At 32.4% G+C, this 20,023-nt stretch overlaps 1 protein-coding gene and 1 long non-coding RNA gene across 25 annotated transcripts in view; both read right to left on the minus strand.

Annotated features, from left to right (window-relative positions):
- Positions 1–20,023, minus strand: part of macf1a (microtubule actin crosslinking factor 1a) — a 352,243-nt gene that overhangs the window by 222,083 nt on the left and 110,137 nt on the right. For 4 of the 24 annotated variants that reach the window (XM_087295927.2, XM_087295916.2, XM_087295924.2 and 1 more), the window contains exon 1: positions 5,519–5,834. The exons of the other annotated variants lie outside the window; for them this stretch is intronic. In XM_087295927.2, coding sequence (XP_087152053.2) covers positions 5,519–5,585 — 67 coding nt within the window. In that variant the 5' untranslated portion in view covers positions 5,586–5,834. Of the gene's footprint in view, positions 1–5,518; positions 5,835–20,023 lie in introns of those variants that run through there. 24 annotated transcript variants of the gene reach the window in all.
- On the minus strand, positions 7,297–13,221 carry LOC148679802 (uncharacterized). The gene is made up of 3 exons (XR_015945365.1): positions 10,252–13,221; positions 9,928–10,188; positions 7,297–9,869 (listed from the first exon to the last, which is right to left on the minus strand). It is a non-coding gene; the product is annotated as an uncharacterized LOC148679802 (long non-coding RNA).

Genomic DNA, 20,023 nt, shown 5'->3' on the forward strand with positions numbered 1-20,023 from the left:
TAAACTATTACCGTCAGGCTTTCACAAGCCAGCCTCAAAGTTTGTTCTCAAACTTTAAAAATCTAGTTATTATTCTTCTTCTGAGACTAAAAATTAAACTGTATCTCGTCCTAGGCCTTTCAAGCTATGACCATCAAACTCATGTCAGACCTCTGACCTATTCTGACTCGAGTTGCTATATCTTTTCCGACTGATCCGACTTTCGGTTTTCCGAAAAACGTCCCGGGACCGTCGGAAAAATCCCATAGACGTAACATTGGATCAAACTTTGTGACCTCATAACTCCGCATCAGAATGTCACACAGACTTCTAACTGGGCTCATTTAACTCAGACTATCAAACTGCCAATGACTGAGCACCTTTAAACTTTCTGGCCACGCCCTAGCAACCACTTTTGGACCCTAGAAACCGTCCCATAGACTTCCATTGCAAAAAACTCTCATTGACTTTACATTGGATCAAACTTTGTGAGCTCATAACTCTGCATCAGACTATCCTACAGACTAATGGCTGAGCTCATTTAACTCAGTCAAGCCAGCAGCCAATCACTGATGGCCTTTTAACTTTCTAGCCACACCCTAACAACCAGATACTGCACCCTAGCAACTGTCCCATAGACTGCCATTAAAGAGGTTCAGACTGATATTGTCATGCTGCAGTGTGATAGAGACATGGGGGTTGTTTTTAACTGTTCATACTGTCAAGAAGCTTTGATACATCATCAGTCTAAGCTGTCAATCAACTCCATAGCAACAAAACAGACTAACCCAGCAACGATATAGCACCAGCTATATCTCAGCATCAGAACATCGTAGAGAAGCGGGGGTTGGCTTGTTTGATCTTTCTATCTATCTATCTATCTATCTATCTATCTATCTATCTATCTATCTATCTATCTATCTATCTATCTATCTATCTATCTATCTATCTATCTATCTATCTATCTATCGATCGATCTATCTATCTATCTTTCTATCTATCTATCTACCTGTATCTATCTATCTATCTATCGATCTATCGATCTATCTACCTCTATCTATCTATCTATCTACCTCTATCTATCTATCTATCTATCTATCTATCTATCTATCTATCTATCTATCTATCTATCTATCTATCTATCTATCTACCTCTATCTATCTATCTATCGATCTATCTATCTATCTATCTATCTATCTATCTATCTATCTATCTATCTATCTATCTATCTATCTATCTATCTATCTATCTATCTATCCATCATGCTAACAGCATGCTAATTCATGCTAGAATCATGCTAGTTACATGCTAATTCATGCTAGAATCATGCTAGTCACATGCTAATTCATGCTAGAATCATGCTAGTCACATGCTAATTCATGCTAGAATCATGCTAACAACATGCTAATTCCTTCTAGAATCATGCTAATTCATGCTAAAGTCATGCTAGTAACATGCTGATGCTAGTAACATTCTAATTCATGCTAACAACATGTTAAATCATGCTAGAATCATGCTAGTAACATGCTAATTCATGCTAGAATCATGCTAGTCACATGCTAATTCATGCTAGAATCGTGCTAGTAACATGCTAATTCATGCTAGAATCGTGCTAACAACATACTAATACATGCTAGAATTATGCTGATTTATGCTAGAATCATGCTAGTAACATGCTAATTCATGCTAGAATCATGCTAGTAACATGCTAATTCATGCTAGAATCATGCTAACAACATGCTAATTCATGCTAGAATCATGCTAGTAACATGCTAATTCATGCTAGAATCATGCTAACAACATGCTAATTCATGCTAGAATCATGCTAGTAACATGCTAATTCATGCTAGAATCATGCTAACAACATGCTAATTCATGCTAGAATCATGCTAACAACATGCTAATTCATGCTAGAATCATTCTAGTAACATGCTAATTCATGCTAGAATCGCGCTAGTAACATGCTAATTCATGCTAGAATTGTGCTAACAGCATGCTAATTCATGCTAGAATCATGCTAACAACATGCTAATTCATGCTAGAATCATGCTAGTAACATGCTAATTCATGCTAGAATCATGCTAGTAACATGCTAATTCATGCTAGAATCGTGCTAGTAACATGCTAATTCATGCTAGGATCATGCTAGTCACATGCTAATTCATGCTAGAATCATGCTAACAACATGCTAATTCATGCTAGAATCATGCTAGTAACATGCTAATTCATGCTAGAATCATGCTAGTAACATGCTAATTCATGCTAGAATCGTGCTAACAACATGCTAATTCATGCTAGAATCATGCTAGTTACATGCTAATTCATGCTAGAATCATGCTAGTAACATGCTAATTCATGCTAGAATCATGCTAGTAACATGCTAAATCATGCTAGAATCATGCTAACAACATGCTAATTCATGCTAAAATTATGCTAGTAACATGCTAATTCATGCTAGAATCGTGCTAGAATTGTTCTAACAACATGCAAATTCATGCTAGAATCGTGCTAACAACATGCTAGAATCGTGCTAACAACATGCTAATTCATGCTAGAATCGTGCTAGTAACATACTAATTCATGCTAGAATCGTGCTAGTAACATGCTAATTCATGCTAGAATCGTGCTAGTAACATGCTAATTCATGCTAGAATTATGCTAGCAACATGCTAATTCATGCTAGAATCATGCTAACAACATGCTAATTCATGCTAAAATCATGCTAACAACATGCTAATTCCCGCTAGAATCATGCTAACAACATGCTAATTCACGTTAGAATCATGCTAATACCATGCTAATATATCTATCTATCTATCTATCTAGCTATCTAGCTATATATCTATCTTTTCATACTTTTAAAAACAGTTTAAACTAAATAAACTATTACCGTCAGGCTTTCACAAGCCAGCCTCAAAGTTTGTTCTCAAACTTTAAGAATCTAGTTATTATTATTATTATTATTATTATTATTGTTATAACTAGGTGGGGTTTGGAAACCTGTGTACTTTTTACTCTTCAGCTGCTTGCATTCCAGGCGGTCACAAAAGCTCCCTGTCATCTGACAGTGGAAAGCCTTCAGTGATTGACAGCTAATATAAACCAATATAGCGCCAGGGAAGAGCGATTCAGCACATTTTTAGACAAAAATCAAAACAGGTTGCATTACAACCATTATATGCAGTCGCACAAATGCTCCCAAATATATTATGAGGTTGCATAGCTTAAATTTCAGGCGCATATAATTGATTTATTACGTTATTGACGGTATTAGAAAATCCATTTTGTGGTGCAATATCACACCGGTAATGACTATGACACCGGTGTACCATCCACCCCTAATATATATATATATATATATATATATATATATATATATATATATATATATATATATATATATATATATATATATAATTTTAATTTTATTCTAAAAAAAAAAAAGGTTATCTGACAATTTGACCATGATTTATGACAACAGTTTACATACCATAAGATCTTGTCAGGCATATTTAAAAAAAGAATCAATGAACATATTAAAATGAAAAAATAGATTTCTGGTTCACTGTAATGGCACAAAATATCAATTAGGTTATAAACAAGAAGCAGTTTTTATTAACTGAAATTATTAAAAATACTATGACTTATTATTTGGACTATTTTAAAGTACAAGTGAGAGCGTGTTGTTACATTTTTACAAATTGCACTATTTTACTTTCATGAAAAGCAATATTAAACATTAAACACTTTTCCTGATTTAATATACTTTCTTTTCCTATGCATAAAATTACTTTTGTACATTTGATTTGACAAAACCACCAAAATGGGATATCTCATACTTGACCTTTGAGCATGTTTATACGTTACAATAATTTCAAACTTTCTATAAGAAAAAAATATGAAATCACAGCATATGCTCTGTACTACCATGGAGAGAAAACAGTATGTCAAATCCAGCGTCTGATGTTTGAACAACACTTCATAGCTTAATGAGTACAGAAAATACCTTTTTGCCTTTCAACATGACACACCTACTTTTATTTAAATTTTGGCTCTCATTCAAGAAAATGCACGCACTGTTGCAAAAGACTTTTTTCGAGGAAATTCAGCATAAACGGAAAGTTTCCTCTTAAAGGAACATGCTACTTTGTTTTTCAGGCTCATTTTACAACTTGGTCACACTTTATTTTGATGTTTTTTTTGTTTGTTGAATTTAAGTTTACATTGCATCTACATGCCAACTAATTCTCATTAGATTATAAGTAGACTGCTAGGTTGCGGTTTGAATTAGTTTAAGTTGACATGTACTTCTAAAGTTTCTTATAGTCAGTTAAACGCCTGTTGAAGGAGCAGTATCAACAGATATTAAGCAGACAATCTACTAATACTCAAATGACCATCAAAATAAAGTGTTACCTACAGCTTTTCTACAGTTACACAATTGACTTTTACCAGTTTAGTATCCATTCATCTGATCTCAGAATCAGGGGAAACATATTAGCTTAGCTTAACATAGATCATCGAATTCGATCAGACCATTAGCATCTCGCTCAAATTTCAATAATATCCTTTTAGTTTTGATAAGTTTCCCATTTAAAGCCTGACTCTTCTGTAGTTACATCACATTTACATCACAATTACTTAGTTTAATTATTTACAATATTTTATAGATTAACATGGCTACTCTTATTCATAATGATATTTCATGATATTTATTCATGTACCATCTCATTTTCAAGGGGGTCCCACAATTAATCACAATACCATAATAATAACACCAAAAGACAAAACAAAACAAATTACACAACATCCAAAAAACATAACATAACATAATAAAACAATAAAAAAAAAGAAAAAATAGGGGGGAGTGGAGTAGTATACGACGTATGTGTGTATGTATAAATACGTAGTTCAAAAACTATACAGATCAGTGAATCCAATCACTAAATAAATAATAACATCCTCAGGACAACACAAGTACAATCTAAAGTAAAATATGATGACTAAGTCAGCTTAAATTCCAGCACAACAATCAAGGTACTTTGCTTCCATGCCATGGCGTGGAATGAAAGCGAGATGCTAATGGTCCAATCTGATTCAATGACTTATGCTAAGCTAAGCTAAATTTCTCCTTCCAGACCCAGAGATCAGCTGAATGGATTAAAACAATGGAAAAACTCAAATCTTTACTATAACTCCAGGACAGTTAAAAAATGAGCCTCTTTCCAAAAACAAGTGGATTTTCCGTTAAAGGATTGACTTTCTGATTGTCACAATGATGCACATTTTCTTGTTTCTAAGTACAGTGAGTCAGTATGTGGTGTTTCACACACCCTGTCCTGTGCTGAGCAAACATGCAACAGAAACTCACCCCGTCATGTTCAAACACATCCACGTGGACTCGCTGATATAGCTTCTCGCCATTAGTGGACACACAACAAATCAGCATAGAGCACATCCGCTGACACACAAATCACTGTGGCCATGTGACTCTTATGACGACACACACACACAAACAGCAACACAAATAGAAACTGACCTGCGCAGCACATGAGTGCGTGCAGATGAGCATTCAGGCTCCGCTCGGTGCAATACTCAGGCCACATTCTGTCCACCGCTTATTCCGTCAGCTCCAAAACGATCTACCTTTCCTTCGACATGTCTATTGAGTGTGCCGTTTCACACCTTAAAATACAACCCCACTCCAGCAGGAATCGGAAATCCCTTGAGAGTTGAAAAGCAAGTCCACGCTTGAAGAAGCAGGCATAGATATTTAGCCTTTTCTATCTAAAGCTCCCACGTTCTACCTCCGTTGGCCGGTCTTCCTGTCTGCTGCCATATCAAAGCTCAGCCTGAGCGAGCAGCCTGGCTCACACGTGCTTGTCAAACTCTACAAGAGCTCCTCCTTCGCAACTAATAAGGACTGATTCTCCCCTCCTCCCTCAAACCACTGCCACTCTCGCTCTCTGAGGCTTGAGATCTGTCGTAAACGAACTGAAAAGTGCCGTCTTCTTCACCTCTTTCACAATCCACAGTCAGCTTTCAGAGTCCGAGCGAAGAGGCTTTTGTGCAGCAATCAATATCCAAGAGACTCTTTACACGGCTTCTCTAAATATTGATAGAAAGCTCCATAACAGTAAACGTCCCTCCAGGATGATGTCATCTGCACACATTGGTGCAAACCGTCTGAAATGCAAAGTAACTCCAGGGAACTAGATCATGTAAGTGAATTCAAAGGTCTGTGTCATAAAAAGTCTTGTGACGCGAGCTGGTCTGGTCCAATTGAGCAACAAACAAGCAAATGAAGAGCTGTTACGTCATCATTCTTGCTCAAGCAGGTCACTGATAGTGTGTACAACGGAGCCGAGGACAAAAGGAATGAAAGTGAAAATGAGAGTGAGGAAATCCAGAGGGCTTTTTGGGATGAATGGGTAATGGAGAAGCATAGGGCTGCATGATAATGTGTGAACTATTACTCGTGAATATTGTGCACTACGATTGTAATGGTTATTATTAATCAGGATTGTTTACAAGTGAGAAATTTCATCAGAATAGACGTGGCGATACTGATATCATCAGCAAAATGCAACAAATAATTATTTAATTGAAAATTTAAGAGTGCTTTTTAAGAATATTTACAATAAGTTTGCAATTGTGTTCATAATTCAGATTTAATTGTAAACCTTTATGTTCAAACATGAATATTTTGACATTAATCTGGCCTGCTACGAGCTGAAATGTCAATTGTAAATTATGACTATTTATAAGACTATTGTTTGTTAACGCTGCAATAAGGCTTCAATAGGTAACATTAGTTAATTAATACACTCACCATGAAAACTATAAAAGTTACTGAAAAAAACTGAGGTCGATTTCTCAGTTAATGTCTAAGAATGTGTTAAAACTGTAGTTGTAATCTGAAATCATAATTATTTTATTTAAATAAGTTAATAACTAATACAATTCAGTTGTAAATTAATTTATAGTTACTAATATTAACAGTAACTGTAATAAAATAGCCTTTTTCTCTCTGTTGACATTAAGTGTTTTTTGTTAGTGCTCAGCAAAACTGAGTATACACCATTATGGAAATAAATATTTGTATCCCTTTCTCAGTGAATATAAGCAGTGTATTTTGGTTAAAACAGATTTATTAACCAGATGTATTTATTAAATTAATATTTTAGTCACCAAACATATTTAGAAATTGAAAGATAATACAATTAAAATCAAGCAAATTATTGCAAAAAAATAAAAATAAAAATCACAACCTACAAAATTTCAACTAAATTTAAATTTTATTTTTTGTATTTAATATTTTTCTATAACATATAAATTTGGCTGCACTAGTTTTCAGACTATTACCGTAAGCTATTTTGTTAGATAAGCTCCAGATTTGGCTTCGTTACTGACTAATCTGTATCTGCACAAATGTAATATTGTATAGCTTCCTATTAATAAAATGAATTTAAAAGAGACATTTGTTAGGGGTGTGCTGATATATGCTGAGATCTGTGACTACACTCACAATGAAAACTACAAAAGCTTTCATTAATCTTCTTAACTGATGTCAATTTCTTAGTTCATGCCTAATAATGTGTTTATAGAGGTACAATAATTAGATAACCACTTAAATAAGTAGTTAAAAACAAATTAAAATTCAATTACTAATGTAATATTACTAATATTATCAGTAATAAATCTGCCTTTTTCTCTCTGTGTTGATATTAGTATTTTTTGTCATACATGTTAAAGAAATCTTATTGCAGCTTAGCTCAATATCATGATACTACCGTATATATTGTGATAAAAGCTGAATATAATCAGAAATCTAAATTATAATTACATTTACTTTGCATCTACTGCATTACCAAAGCTTAAAACAATAAGAAATGTCTCTCTAAAACATTCAGATTTTTAAAAATAATCATTAAGCCTTTGCATCGCAGCAATTCCAAACATCAAAAATCATGCAGCCCACATAGCCAGGTAGTTCAATCTCCATACATCACAGTCACGACATCACAGTCCTCCTGCTGAGATCCCAAAACCGTGAGTCAGCAAAACAGCCGGTGAAGTAACTACCGCGATGCCTGCGTGATCTCATAAAGCTGCGACCAAAACACAGAGCCACAGCGAGTCTGCAGCCAGAAGTGATCTGTCATTTGATCTCCGAGCAGCGTCCCGGTTAAACACGTCTTTAAATCCCTGCTGGAGGCGAAGTAGGCAAGACTTTGATTATCCTGAGTGAAGAGAATGCACACCTGGTCCAGTCACAAACGTGCATTAATGCCAACACAAGACAGTACGAGGCTCTTCTGCAGATCCAGCTTCCAGTGAAGGTCATTTACATCATCTTATAGTCTCTTGCTCTTTCAGATTCTCTATTCTTCTGATTTTTTTTGGAGACGCAATTGTTCGGCTGCTCTCTCCTCCTGCGGCCCTCTGAACTATAAATACCAGGCAGAGCTTACACTGCTAATGCCACACAGAGTGCTTATCCTTCCTCTCTCGCTCTCTCTCTCTCTTTGTGGTTATCACGTCTAATCTCTCATCAAGTCCGGTCGCATAGTACTCCCTCCTCCTCCATGAGCTCTCTTTTGGTTTAGTGTTTTATTTTTAAGTCTTTTTTACATGTGTTACTCACTCACTCTCTATCTCTCTTCACGGTGGCACTCGGAGGCTGGCACAGCTTGTGTCCTCTTCTTCTTCTTCTCCTCCTCTGGCTCCCTCCCTCACTTGCCACTTTTGTTTTTCTCTATTTGTCTCTCCACATGAACAACAAGCTCAATCTACGAGATTCTGGGAAACGGGGATGACGTTCTCGGTTTCAAACTAGGGCTGCACAACATATCGTTTCAGCATTGATATTGATGTGTGTGTCTGCAATAGTCACATCGCAGGATATGCAATGCTGAGTTGGGATTATAACTGATATCAGCACAAGAGTTAAGAATACATAAGACTTGTGGAGTCATAGCAAAGTATAACCATACCAAAGTGAAATATTATCCTTTACATGTGTATGAGTAATTATTTTACTGAATTGACTGTACAGTGTTATTTTAAATTTCATTATTCAATTTCTATACCTGAATAGGGATGCAGCCATTATAGATTTTGGTTGAATGATTATAGTCTGAAAAATAATCACGGTTTCACGGTTATCACGATAATTAAACATTCATTAATTTCAAACCCCACTACTTTGTAAAATATAAGGAGTTTTCATCTTATTTTCTAGTGTTATTTATTGCTGCTCAGTAACTAATTAATACAGCACAGAATAATATAAAAAACAAACAATAGTAAATTTCTCTCTTTGTGCTTAAAAATAAGTAAATGTTTTGATATTCAAACAAAAATAATTTTACACTATAAATAAACGACAGAACAATACATAAATAAAAATAAGAATACATACAAAAAAACAGTATTTGTCTAATGCAGGGCTTGAAAATGCTGGTGCTCCCAACTTCAAAAATTTAGGAGCACCAGAAAAAATGTAGGAGCACTCACCAAAAATAAATAAGCACCACTCACTGCAACTTGTATATTAAGGGATTTGTTTTCATTTGAAAACAACATCAATTAGGACTAACAAAAGACAGAAACAACTATCTAATTAATGCTGTGATGACTTGTTGATATTTGCTCAATAATTCCAAAATGAATGTCTAATAATTATAAAATATTAATGATGACAAAGATTACATTATTACTAACAATGAATGAACAACATTTCTCATTATCATTCTGCCTTGAATGTGAGTTATCTGCTATAAAAAGTCCCACTGTTACTTTATGAAAAATAAATCTATAGTTTGCATCAAAAAATGAAGCATTGCAGTAAGAATTGTTTATTTTGCACTATTGTTTTATATGCATGTCTATTTAATAAACAGAAAGAACGGACAAAAGAAATGAAGAAAAGTCTCACTTCTGCACCTCTTTAAAAGTTTTGGTTTCGAATTAGTGTAAATGCTCAGTCTAGTTATGCTCTGATTTTCATCTCTCTGTGTTTGTGGAGTATAGCAGGCGAGTCAGCCAGCCCATATAAGCGGGGCAAAGCAGGATTCTCACAATGACCACCAGCGCAATACTGTTGCCATGAGCAGCGGTTTTAGTTTAAACTTAGTAAAAGCGAGCTTCTTTGGTGATGATGTGTACATGTTTAGGTTTTACATTTAGCGGACATTTGAGTGACATCTAGATTCAGGCCATTAAACAGCTGATCCACTCTGAGTCTTTCAGCGCTCTCTCCAAAATCACTCGGTTGATCTCGGCAGGTGGATTAACATTCACTACATGATCGCTCTTATTGGCACCATTATTAATAACTCTAAGTGTGTTTGCAAACCTGTTTACTTTTCATTTACTGCTTCTTCCTCAGACTTCAGCCACAAAAGCCCCTTGTCATCCCAACGAGGTGTGCCTAAAAATCGTGAGCGCGCTGCGTCGTGTGCGCGTTCCTCCAGTGGAAATAATGAACGAGCTTGCACGAGCTTGCCTTAGTTAACAGTCTCAGTTAATCTAGCGTGCGTGGTTATTAGTCTCAGTGACAAACTAGTGCACAGTTTAGTTCCAGCATATTTGTTCTGTGCAGAAACATGATGTTGAGAAGCCTTTACGATTAATTAACCGTGACGAATTAAAGGGCGGCTAATAGTAAAACTGGTTAATCGTTGCATCCCTATACCTGAATACTGTTTGACTCTCCAGAAAACCATTCCCCACTGATTATTTGACTTTTTTTGTTGCTCTATTGTAATTATTTTACTTGCAAATTGTTTATTATGTTTTATACATGATTCACAGCCTTAGAAATTCACCCCAATCAATCCTAATTTACAGTTTCTTTCCAAATACAGCTATTCATGCCATCTGGTGAAACTGTAGTCTTATTGGAAAATGAATATGTAGTCTTATATATAATGAATATATCAAACTGAACATGGGAATCGGAAAAACGAGCAGGCTCTTGTATCATCTTTGTATAATCCATGCAGAGATCTCCCCTTCAGCCAGCCCACTTCATCCAATTAGCCTGATATTAAATTTGAGCTCCTTGTGAGCACAGTGCTCTAATGAATGAAAACTGAGTTAGCACAGAAACAGCTGCTAGACTACATTCAAATGGTTAAATGTGAGATTTTGTTGAAAAGAGACATATCTGCATTTTAGGTAGATTTATATTTTATAAATTGATTATTGTTTGGAGTAGGATAAAATAATAATATTTATTATGAAATAAATACACAGTTTTTAGATAAACTCACAAATGTATGTGTTTTTTTTTTTGCCATTCGTTTACACAATGCCACAATCAGTACCATTTTTGTGTGGTGATGCCAACTATAAACATTTATTTAAATATGTGAACAAAAATATTCTGAGTACATAATCAAGCAAAATGCATTGAAGACAATAATCAATATAAAGATTGTTTTACACAAATGCTGTTCTTTTACACAACTGTTCATGAAACTGTTCAATTGTTTCTTGAGCATCAAATTTAAATAAATGATTTTTAAAATATAATTTTAAACTTGATGAATGATACTGAAATACTGATACGGAAATCAGCTTTGCCGCCAGAGAAATTAAAAAAGTTTGAATATATAATACACACACACACACACACACACACACACACACACACACACACACACACACACACACACACACACACACACACACACACACACACACACACACACACACACACACACACACACACACACACACACACACACACACACACACACACACACACACACACACACACACACACACTTATGTTTAACATACAGTGCTCAGAATTGAGTACACCCCATTTTGAAAATTAATATTTTTATCTATTTCTCAGTGAATATATGCAATGTATATGGTGCATTTAAACAAAACAGAGTTATTAAACAGATATAGTTATTAAAATAATGTTTTAGTCACCAAACATATTTAGAAAATTAAAAACAATACAATTAAATTCAAGCTAAATATTTCCAAAAATAAATTACAACCTACAAAATTTCAACAAAAATCTTCAATTTTTTTTGCTTCTCTTGACTTTTCCTCTTTTTAAAATTTGTATTTAATATTTTTCTATAACATATAAATTTGGGTGTACTAGTTTTTGATGATGATCGAAGCACATGAGTGTTGAACAATATTGTAAGACAACGTATTGCCGGTACGAGGTTCCACTACCACACCACAGACAATATTGTAGCAAATCCTTCAATTTCAGTTCTGCCGTCATTGTTTTTCCGGTAAGAACATCATGTGCTTTATTTCATATTCCTTCCACCATAAAACTTGTAATGATCAATAAAGGCTGTTGTTGTGCTCTACTGACACTGTCATTTTGTCATTGTCATTTTATGTAATGCCTATGAGTACTTTGCTCAAAACCATCAGGCATTCTATACATCTCCAAGGCATTCAATACAATGCTGGGATTTCACAAATTGCCAGTAACATTTACTGTGTGTATAATAGTCTACAGAATATTTTATTTTTTTACTTTATTTACGTCTTTTTACTGTTTTCCATCAATAAATACACAATTACCATAACTAATTTATTACAAAGACAAATGTTACAAACTTTTTAAACACTACTCACAAATTAAAAACGTTAAGTGATGACAGCGAATTTAGAGAACCCTCAGAACCCTACAGTATATACTATATACTAATACCAGTTACTGTTTACAATAAGGTTTCATAAGTTAATGCATTTACTAACATGAACTAATTATGAGTAATTTTCAATACTAATAGCATTTATGAATCATAGTTCAACATTTATTATTGTATTAGTATTATCCAATTATTAGTTAATACACTTTGAGTTAACATGAACTAACAATGAACAAGTGTTTTTTCATAACGTTACCTAACATAAGCTAATACTGTAATAAATGTATTGTTTTTTGTTTGTCCATGTTAGTAAATGCAAAGTGAACCATTAACCATTGAAACTATGTCTTATTTAATAAGCGTGTGACTAAAGGAAATTAATATTTGCTAAGCTTTTGCTTATATATTTGGCTTTCAAATAAGTACTGTACTTTGTTTGTGTCTAGTTAAAATGCATCACAGCACAGGCTAAACATAAACACACACACACATGTGCTGTCTGAAATCATTAATCGTACAACAGAAGTAGTGAAAGCCGAATGTTTCCCTCAGGACAATTCTTAAAGATAAAGAGGTGCTAGGACTTTAACAGTAAGCCTCTCCAGGAGAAGCCAAAGCATTAAGACCCATTAAAACAAAGTCTATTAGTCTTGAGGTGTTGCAGCAGGATTCAGACTAACTGACCCAAGAGGACTTTGGGATTGATGGATAACAGTGGGCAGAACTTTGGTTTGTTTTGGATTTATGAACCAAATAAACCACCCAGGCCTGAGGTTTACCGCAATTGTATTAACACATAACAGCAGTGACAAAAGGTGGTTGCCAGCACAAACCAAACAGAGACAGACACACACAAAGGCTAATAACGGAATGTGCCCAACCCTGGCGCTGTACTCACACCCATGTTCTGCAACACTTCCTGCTGTAGCTAATAATAACCTCTGTGGAGCAGTGTTGCATCTCTTTCTCTTTTCATGCAAGCTATGGCTGCATGATACTGGAAAAATCACTGCAAATAAATTGAATGACTTTTTCGTTGCTTTAACTTATTTTAATAAGTTAAACTGGTTTTTAACTTAAAATTTTAAATTCATATTTTTTGTCAGTTTGATTGATGTAAGTTGACATGACTAGAAAAGTTAATTTGATTGAACTTAGGGCTGGGCGATGGCAAAAATGCAATTGATAAATCTTTTCTATATTAAAAGATAATGATATAAATTTCGATATAAGATGTTAATGCTTCCAGCTTTAAGAGAGTATCACACCAGTAGCCCCTTTCACACAGTGATACCGGTAAATATCCGAAAGTTTTCCGGAACGACTTTACCGGTAAATTCAAAAAAGCGCTGTTCACACAGGCGAGGACATTCACATATCCATTCCAAAATACCGGTAAAATCTGACGTCATTAACCAGAAATGAGCTCTAAACGGCTGGGCTTGTATTTATAAACATGTGACTGCATCACAAACTCTGTGGATGGATCAGTATTGTAAACAACTTCGATGAAAACATATGGAGAAACACTTTCGCGTGTCGAGATGTACATGATATGCGTGTGTGCTGGCGCTCACAAGCTGCTTCATGGGCACACGTGTCAGAGCTTGAAGGTAAACAAACAGCGGCTTATCATAGGTATTTTATCGATATTTATTTACACAGTTGCCATTAAGATGAACATAGAAATTTTATCTGACTGACATCTAGCAGCTAAATGTGTCTGGAAAAATATTCAAAGGCTTTTATTTTCATAAACTGCACGGACGTGAATGCGTCTGAGGGTTCTGATTGGCTAAAGCAGACGTCTCACGTCAGCACGTTCTAGACGTGCACGTGCTCTGTCCGGCAATCTTCCTTCTGCATTCACACAGTGCAGCATTCCGGCAAATTATCGGTAATCTTACAACTTCTCTTTACGGAAAATAGCCGGAACGAATTTACTGGTATTTTCAGAAAGGGCCTGTTCACACATACAGACCTTTCCGGAAAATTACCTGTAATTTTCCAGAAAGGTCTGTATGTGTGAAAGGGGCTAATGACAAAAGCCACAAAGATTAGACGCTTCATTAAATTACATTTAAGAGTGTTGTTTATGAACAAAAACACATCACTCTGATTTTTTGCAGATTACGATTTTCTATAATATACCTATGATGTACGATAAAAAATATAATATTCTGAAGAACACTGTTATTGACAGAATATATACAGTACACAAACAAAAGTACACTTATTGCATTTTCTAAAAGTAAACAAATACAGAATTATTTTCAAATAAATTTAGGCCTTATCAAAATGGTAAAACTGTTCATTAAAATAAACAACAGTTTAACATCAAATATTTCTGGCGGCAAAGTTAATCGAGTTTGCTAAACAATATTAGGTGGCGTAGAATATCTCTAGCATTAACACAAATACAGATTTCTGTTGCTGCATATGTCTGCTGTGTCATTGGCTTTTAGATCAATATAGAGTAAAACATGTCCAGAGCTTAACATCGTTATAAAATTTATTGTGATTCGATATGATATAGTTTATCGGCCCAGCCTTAAGTCAACAAAAAAATAAATAAAAATTCAGGCAGCAAAAATGTTCTTGCAGTGTGTAAAAAAATGCTGGATTCATTCTTGTCCCAACACAAATCGATTAAGTTAATTAATTGTTTTAACAAATTTAAGTGGATTGAACATAAAACTATTTAGTTGTCAATAAAAAAACTTTAGAATTGTGTAGTTTAAACTCATTTCAATTAAGTATTTTGAACAAGCAACTAAAGTATAATAAAGTAATATCTGCAATATTTGAGTATTTCATAATGTGACGGTCTCAAAACGATATTTCTAACGATTTCTTTTCTTATTTCTTACGATATCTTACGATTTCTATAGACAAATGCTATTTTATTAGCTAGGTTTTGAAATCAGTTATTTATTTGAATGATACTAAAATAAACAGTTAAAAGATATTTTCAGATATAAATAGTTCTAATTCAGACAAAAAAAAACTGTGTTAAGGTGTCAAGATTGAGTCTTTACAACACTATGAATGAGCGAAAACCACAGCAGATATTCTGACTCTGATTGGCTGTTGTCATTTTCCACTCTCCACTCGACTTCAACCTTTAGTGTTTATTTTCAGCTCTGGGTTCACCTTTTGGCTGCTCCACCCAATAGCAGAACAGCAACTACTTGGGGAGGTGGGGAAAAATTAAGTGTCTAAACAAGTCTCCATTTGATTGGTCAAATTTAGGTAAACAACCAATGTATAAAATAAATGTAACTTAATCAAATAGTCTGATACTGAATATACTATTATCCGATTAATGTTGTGATACTGTATATTGTGCAGCCCTAGCTGTTAACATTGACACTAGAGAAACAGAACTTGAGCAACGATTGCTAGCTCCCCCTTATACACATATGCATGGGTGCAGATCATCCAATATGACAGCGCCCCGGGATGACCGATCCATTTAGACATTTCCACAGATCAAGCCGCATGAGGGTTACATAAGTAACAGTCTGTCTAGAAAACAGACAGACAGATTTGGCCAAACTCTGTCTTAAGGTTGACATGATACCTTAATCACGTCTTACTGTTTAATACCAGCTAATGTGTCACGATAACATGCATCCGTCATGCCGTTAGAATGAGCTGCTCTTTAAATAGAACAAGGTGGGGATTTCTGCTTATATTAAAACACACGCAATGGTATCATGTGGGACTATTTAAAAAACCTCCTAATTACTTTTATGCTAAATATAGCAAACCTTTGTTTTTATATCTGTTTTCCAGGCTTTTAGCCAGGCTATTAGTATAATTTCCATAGGATTGTGTAACACTGACTGAAGATCTGAGTAAATACTGCAAGTGTTTACTTAAATTCACATTTAATACAATGTACTACTTGTGCAAACTTTCAATACAGTTTTTTAGTGTAAGAGAAACATAAAAAATATACCAACATAAATACATAACTGTATTAAAAACATAAAAAATGTATATTTTATATAAATGTAATATATATAAATTAGGGCTGCACAATATTGAAAAAAAATGCACATTACGATACTTTATTTTTCTGCGATGCATATTGCAATTACATATTCCACCAGACGACATAATACACATTATACATAAATACAATTAATCAAAACAGTATAAATTCATGTGTCTGAATGCTATAAACTGGCTTGAAATGCTTACAGTCACAGACCTTAAAGACACATGCAAATGATATAATTTCTGGTAGATCTGTGGAGTTACTGCAAAGTCTAACAGTAAATGAGATGTTATTTCAACTGTAGCCCTTGTCAACAATAATCCTGACTTAACATTGCAGATCCAATGTGACTATTGCAGATGTGCACACAGTGATATCGATGCTAAAACGATATCTTGTGCAGCCCTAATATAAACACATGCATGCATGTGTGTTTATATTTAAGAAAAAAACATAAACATTTAGATATAAAATATGTATTCAATAGAAATTTTGTATACATTTATATAAAATATCTATGAAATAGTTTTGAATAGTTTTGTTTTAATCGTATGCTTAAATCACATATACATGGCAAATTTAAACATTATACACAAATATATTATCTCAAAACAAATTTAACCTTTGACACAGAAAATAATAATCATAATAATAATAATAATAATAACAACAATACCAACAATGATAATATATAACAATAATGCTAATAATATATAACAAATCAATAATAATGATAATATATAACAATAATAATGTATAATAATAATAACAATAATCATAACAATAACGAATCTATAACAATAATAATAACAATAATATTATATAATATTAAGAACAACAACAATAATAACAATAATGATAATAATATAAACAATAATAATAATAATAATAATTATGATAATAATAATATTAATAATAATAATAATAATAATAATAATAATATATGACAATATTAAAATAAAAAATAGATATTAATAATGATAATAACAATAATTCAGTAATATATAACAATAACAAAACAATAATAATAATAATAATAATAATAATATGACAATAATAATAATAATAATAATAATAATAATACAAATATAACAATAACAATAATAATAAAGATAACAATATACGACGATAATTATAACAAATAATAATAATAGCAACAACAACAACACTTTTTGTAAAAAACTATAGTGAACTTCAAGTACTGATGCAACATTGTGTCCAAACTGCTTGTCACATGCTCCACATCATCCCCATTTGACTCAATCCTTACTGACTGACGGCAATCGCCAATAACACTCAGCAGGACATTCCACATGACCCAGGGGAACCTCTGTCCTTCACCCAAAGCTCTGCAGTCAATCGCTAAACTAGCCACAAGAGTGCACAACACAAATCCCCATCACACATTCAGACTGTTGTTGTATTTACAACATCATTACTGCATGTAATGCGGCACATGACAATGAGCAGACTGTGTAAATGACAGCAGAGCCGCAAATCGTGTTTACATGTCAAAGACAAACTCTGGAGTGATGGGTTAACACTATGTGAAGCTCATGGTTATCAGTACCTTGCGAGATCGTAAAATAACATGCAGTACTGCGATATGCTGACAAGTTTATTACAGTGAAGCAGGAAGAACAAATTTGAAAGAATGTATTAAGTCTTGGATTAACTGTTATATGTTACAAAAAACAGCAGAAAAACAACTTCAGTTTTATTCAGTGTGTAAAAAAACCTTGTCTATTATGTAGACATTGTGTAGAAATGTAAAAAGATCAGCTCACACAGACTTTACTGTGGGATGAATGCTTTAAATCTTAAGAGGAGACTGTACAAACTACTATAAGAGTGAAAAGAATCCATCATTTTGGGACAATTTTGAATGATAATAGGATGATTTTGTAGTCAAGCGCATTTGCATTAAATGTAATAAAACAAATCACAAGCAATGATGCCCGAATGCCTAGAATTGTTAGAAAACATAAATTAAAAAGAAAGAAATTAATTATACAGTTGGTGGTTCTAAAAAAATTGAAAAAATTCATTAAGTTCTTATAAATTTGTTTTACTAAATAAATAAATAAATAAATAAAGTAATTCATTCATTCATTTTAATGCAGAAATTTCAGAATAAAACACAAATATTTTATTTATTTAATGTGTTGTAATAGTATTAGCGATATTGTTATTATTAATAATAATAATGACAACAACAACAACTATAATACAACTATAATAGTACTCTAAAACATTAAATAAGTTCATATTTAATAACAAAGAATAAAAACAATAATACATATTACAATTATCAATAATATTAAAATAATAATAAAAATAATACATCATCATCATCATCATCATCATCATAAAAATAATAATAATAATAATAATAATAATACATCATCTTCATCATCATAATATTACTCTAATACATTAAATAAATTAATATTTATTAATAATGAATAAAAACAATATTAATTCTCATTATAATTATCAATAATAATAATAATAACAATAATAATGCATCATCATAATAATAATCAGTAATAATAATAATAATAATAATACATCGTCATAATATTACTTTAATACATTAAATAAATTAATATTTAATAATAATGAATAAAAACAATAAAAATCATTATTATAATTATCAATACCAATAATAATAATAATAAAAATAATAATACTCAGTAATAATAATGCATCATCATCATCATAATATTACGCTAATACATTAAGTAAATTAATATTTAATAATAATAAAAAAAACAATAATAAGTTTTATTATAATTATCAATAACAATAATAATAATTTTTTTAAAAATATTAAGATTATTATTATTATTATTATTATTATTATCAGTAATAATATTAATAAATCATCATAATCATCATAATACTCTAATGCATTAAATAAATTAATTTTTAACAATAAAGAATTTAGAAAATATTCTTATTATATATATCAATAAAAAATATATAATAATAATAATAATAATAATAAATTATCATTATCATCATCATCATAATACTCTAATACATTAAATTAATTAATATCTAATAATAATGAATAAAATAAATAATAATTCTTAATAGAATTATTGATAATAATATTAATAATAATAATAATAATAATAATAATCTAATACATTAAATAAATTATTATTTAATAATTACTATTAATAACATTTAGCATATAATTAATTATTGCATGATTATTAATAACAACAACAACAACAACTATAATAATAATAATAATAATAATAATAATAATAATAATAATAATAATAATAATAATAATAATTTTGATAGACACCAACATACAACATACAAAGCATTAATCTAACAGGAGGAGGTGGAGCCAGAAGAGGGAACTAGAAACCAGGAC

Source organism: Danio rerio, chromosome 19 (genome assembly GCF_052040795.2).
Source record: "Danio rerio strain M-AB ecotype USA chromosome 19, GRCz13ab, whole genome shotgun sequence".
Taxonomy (NCBI): Eukaryota; Metazoa; Chordata; class Actinopteri; order Cypriniformes; family Danionidae; genus Danio; species Danio rerio.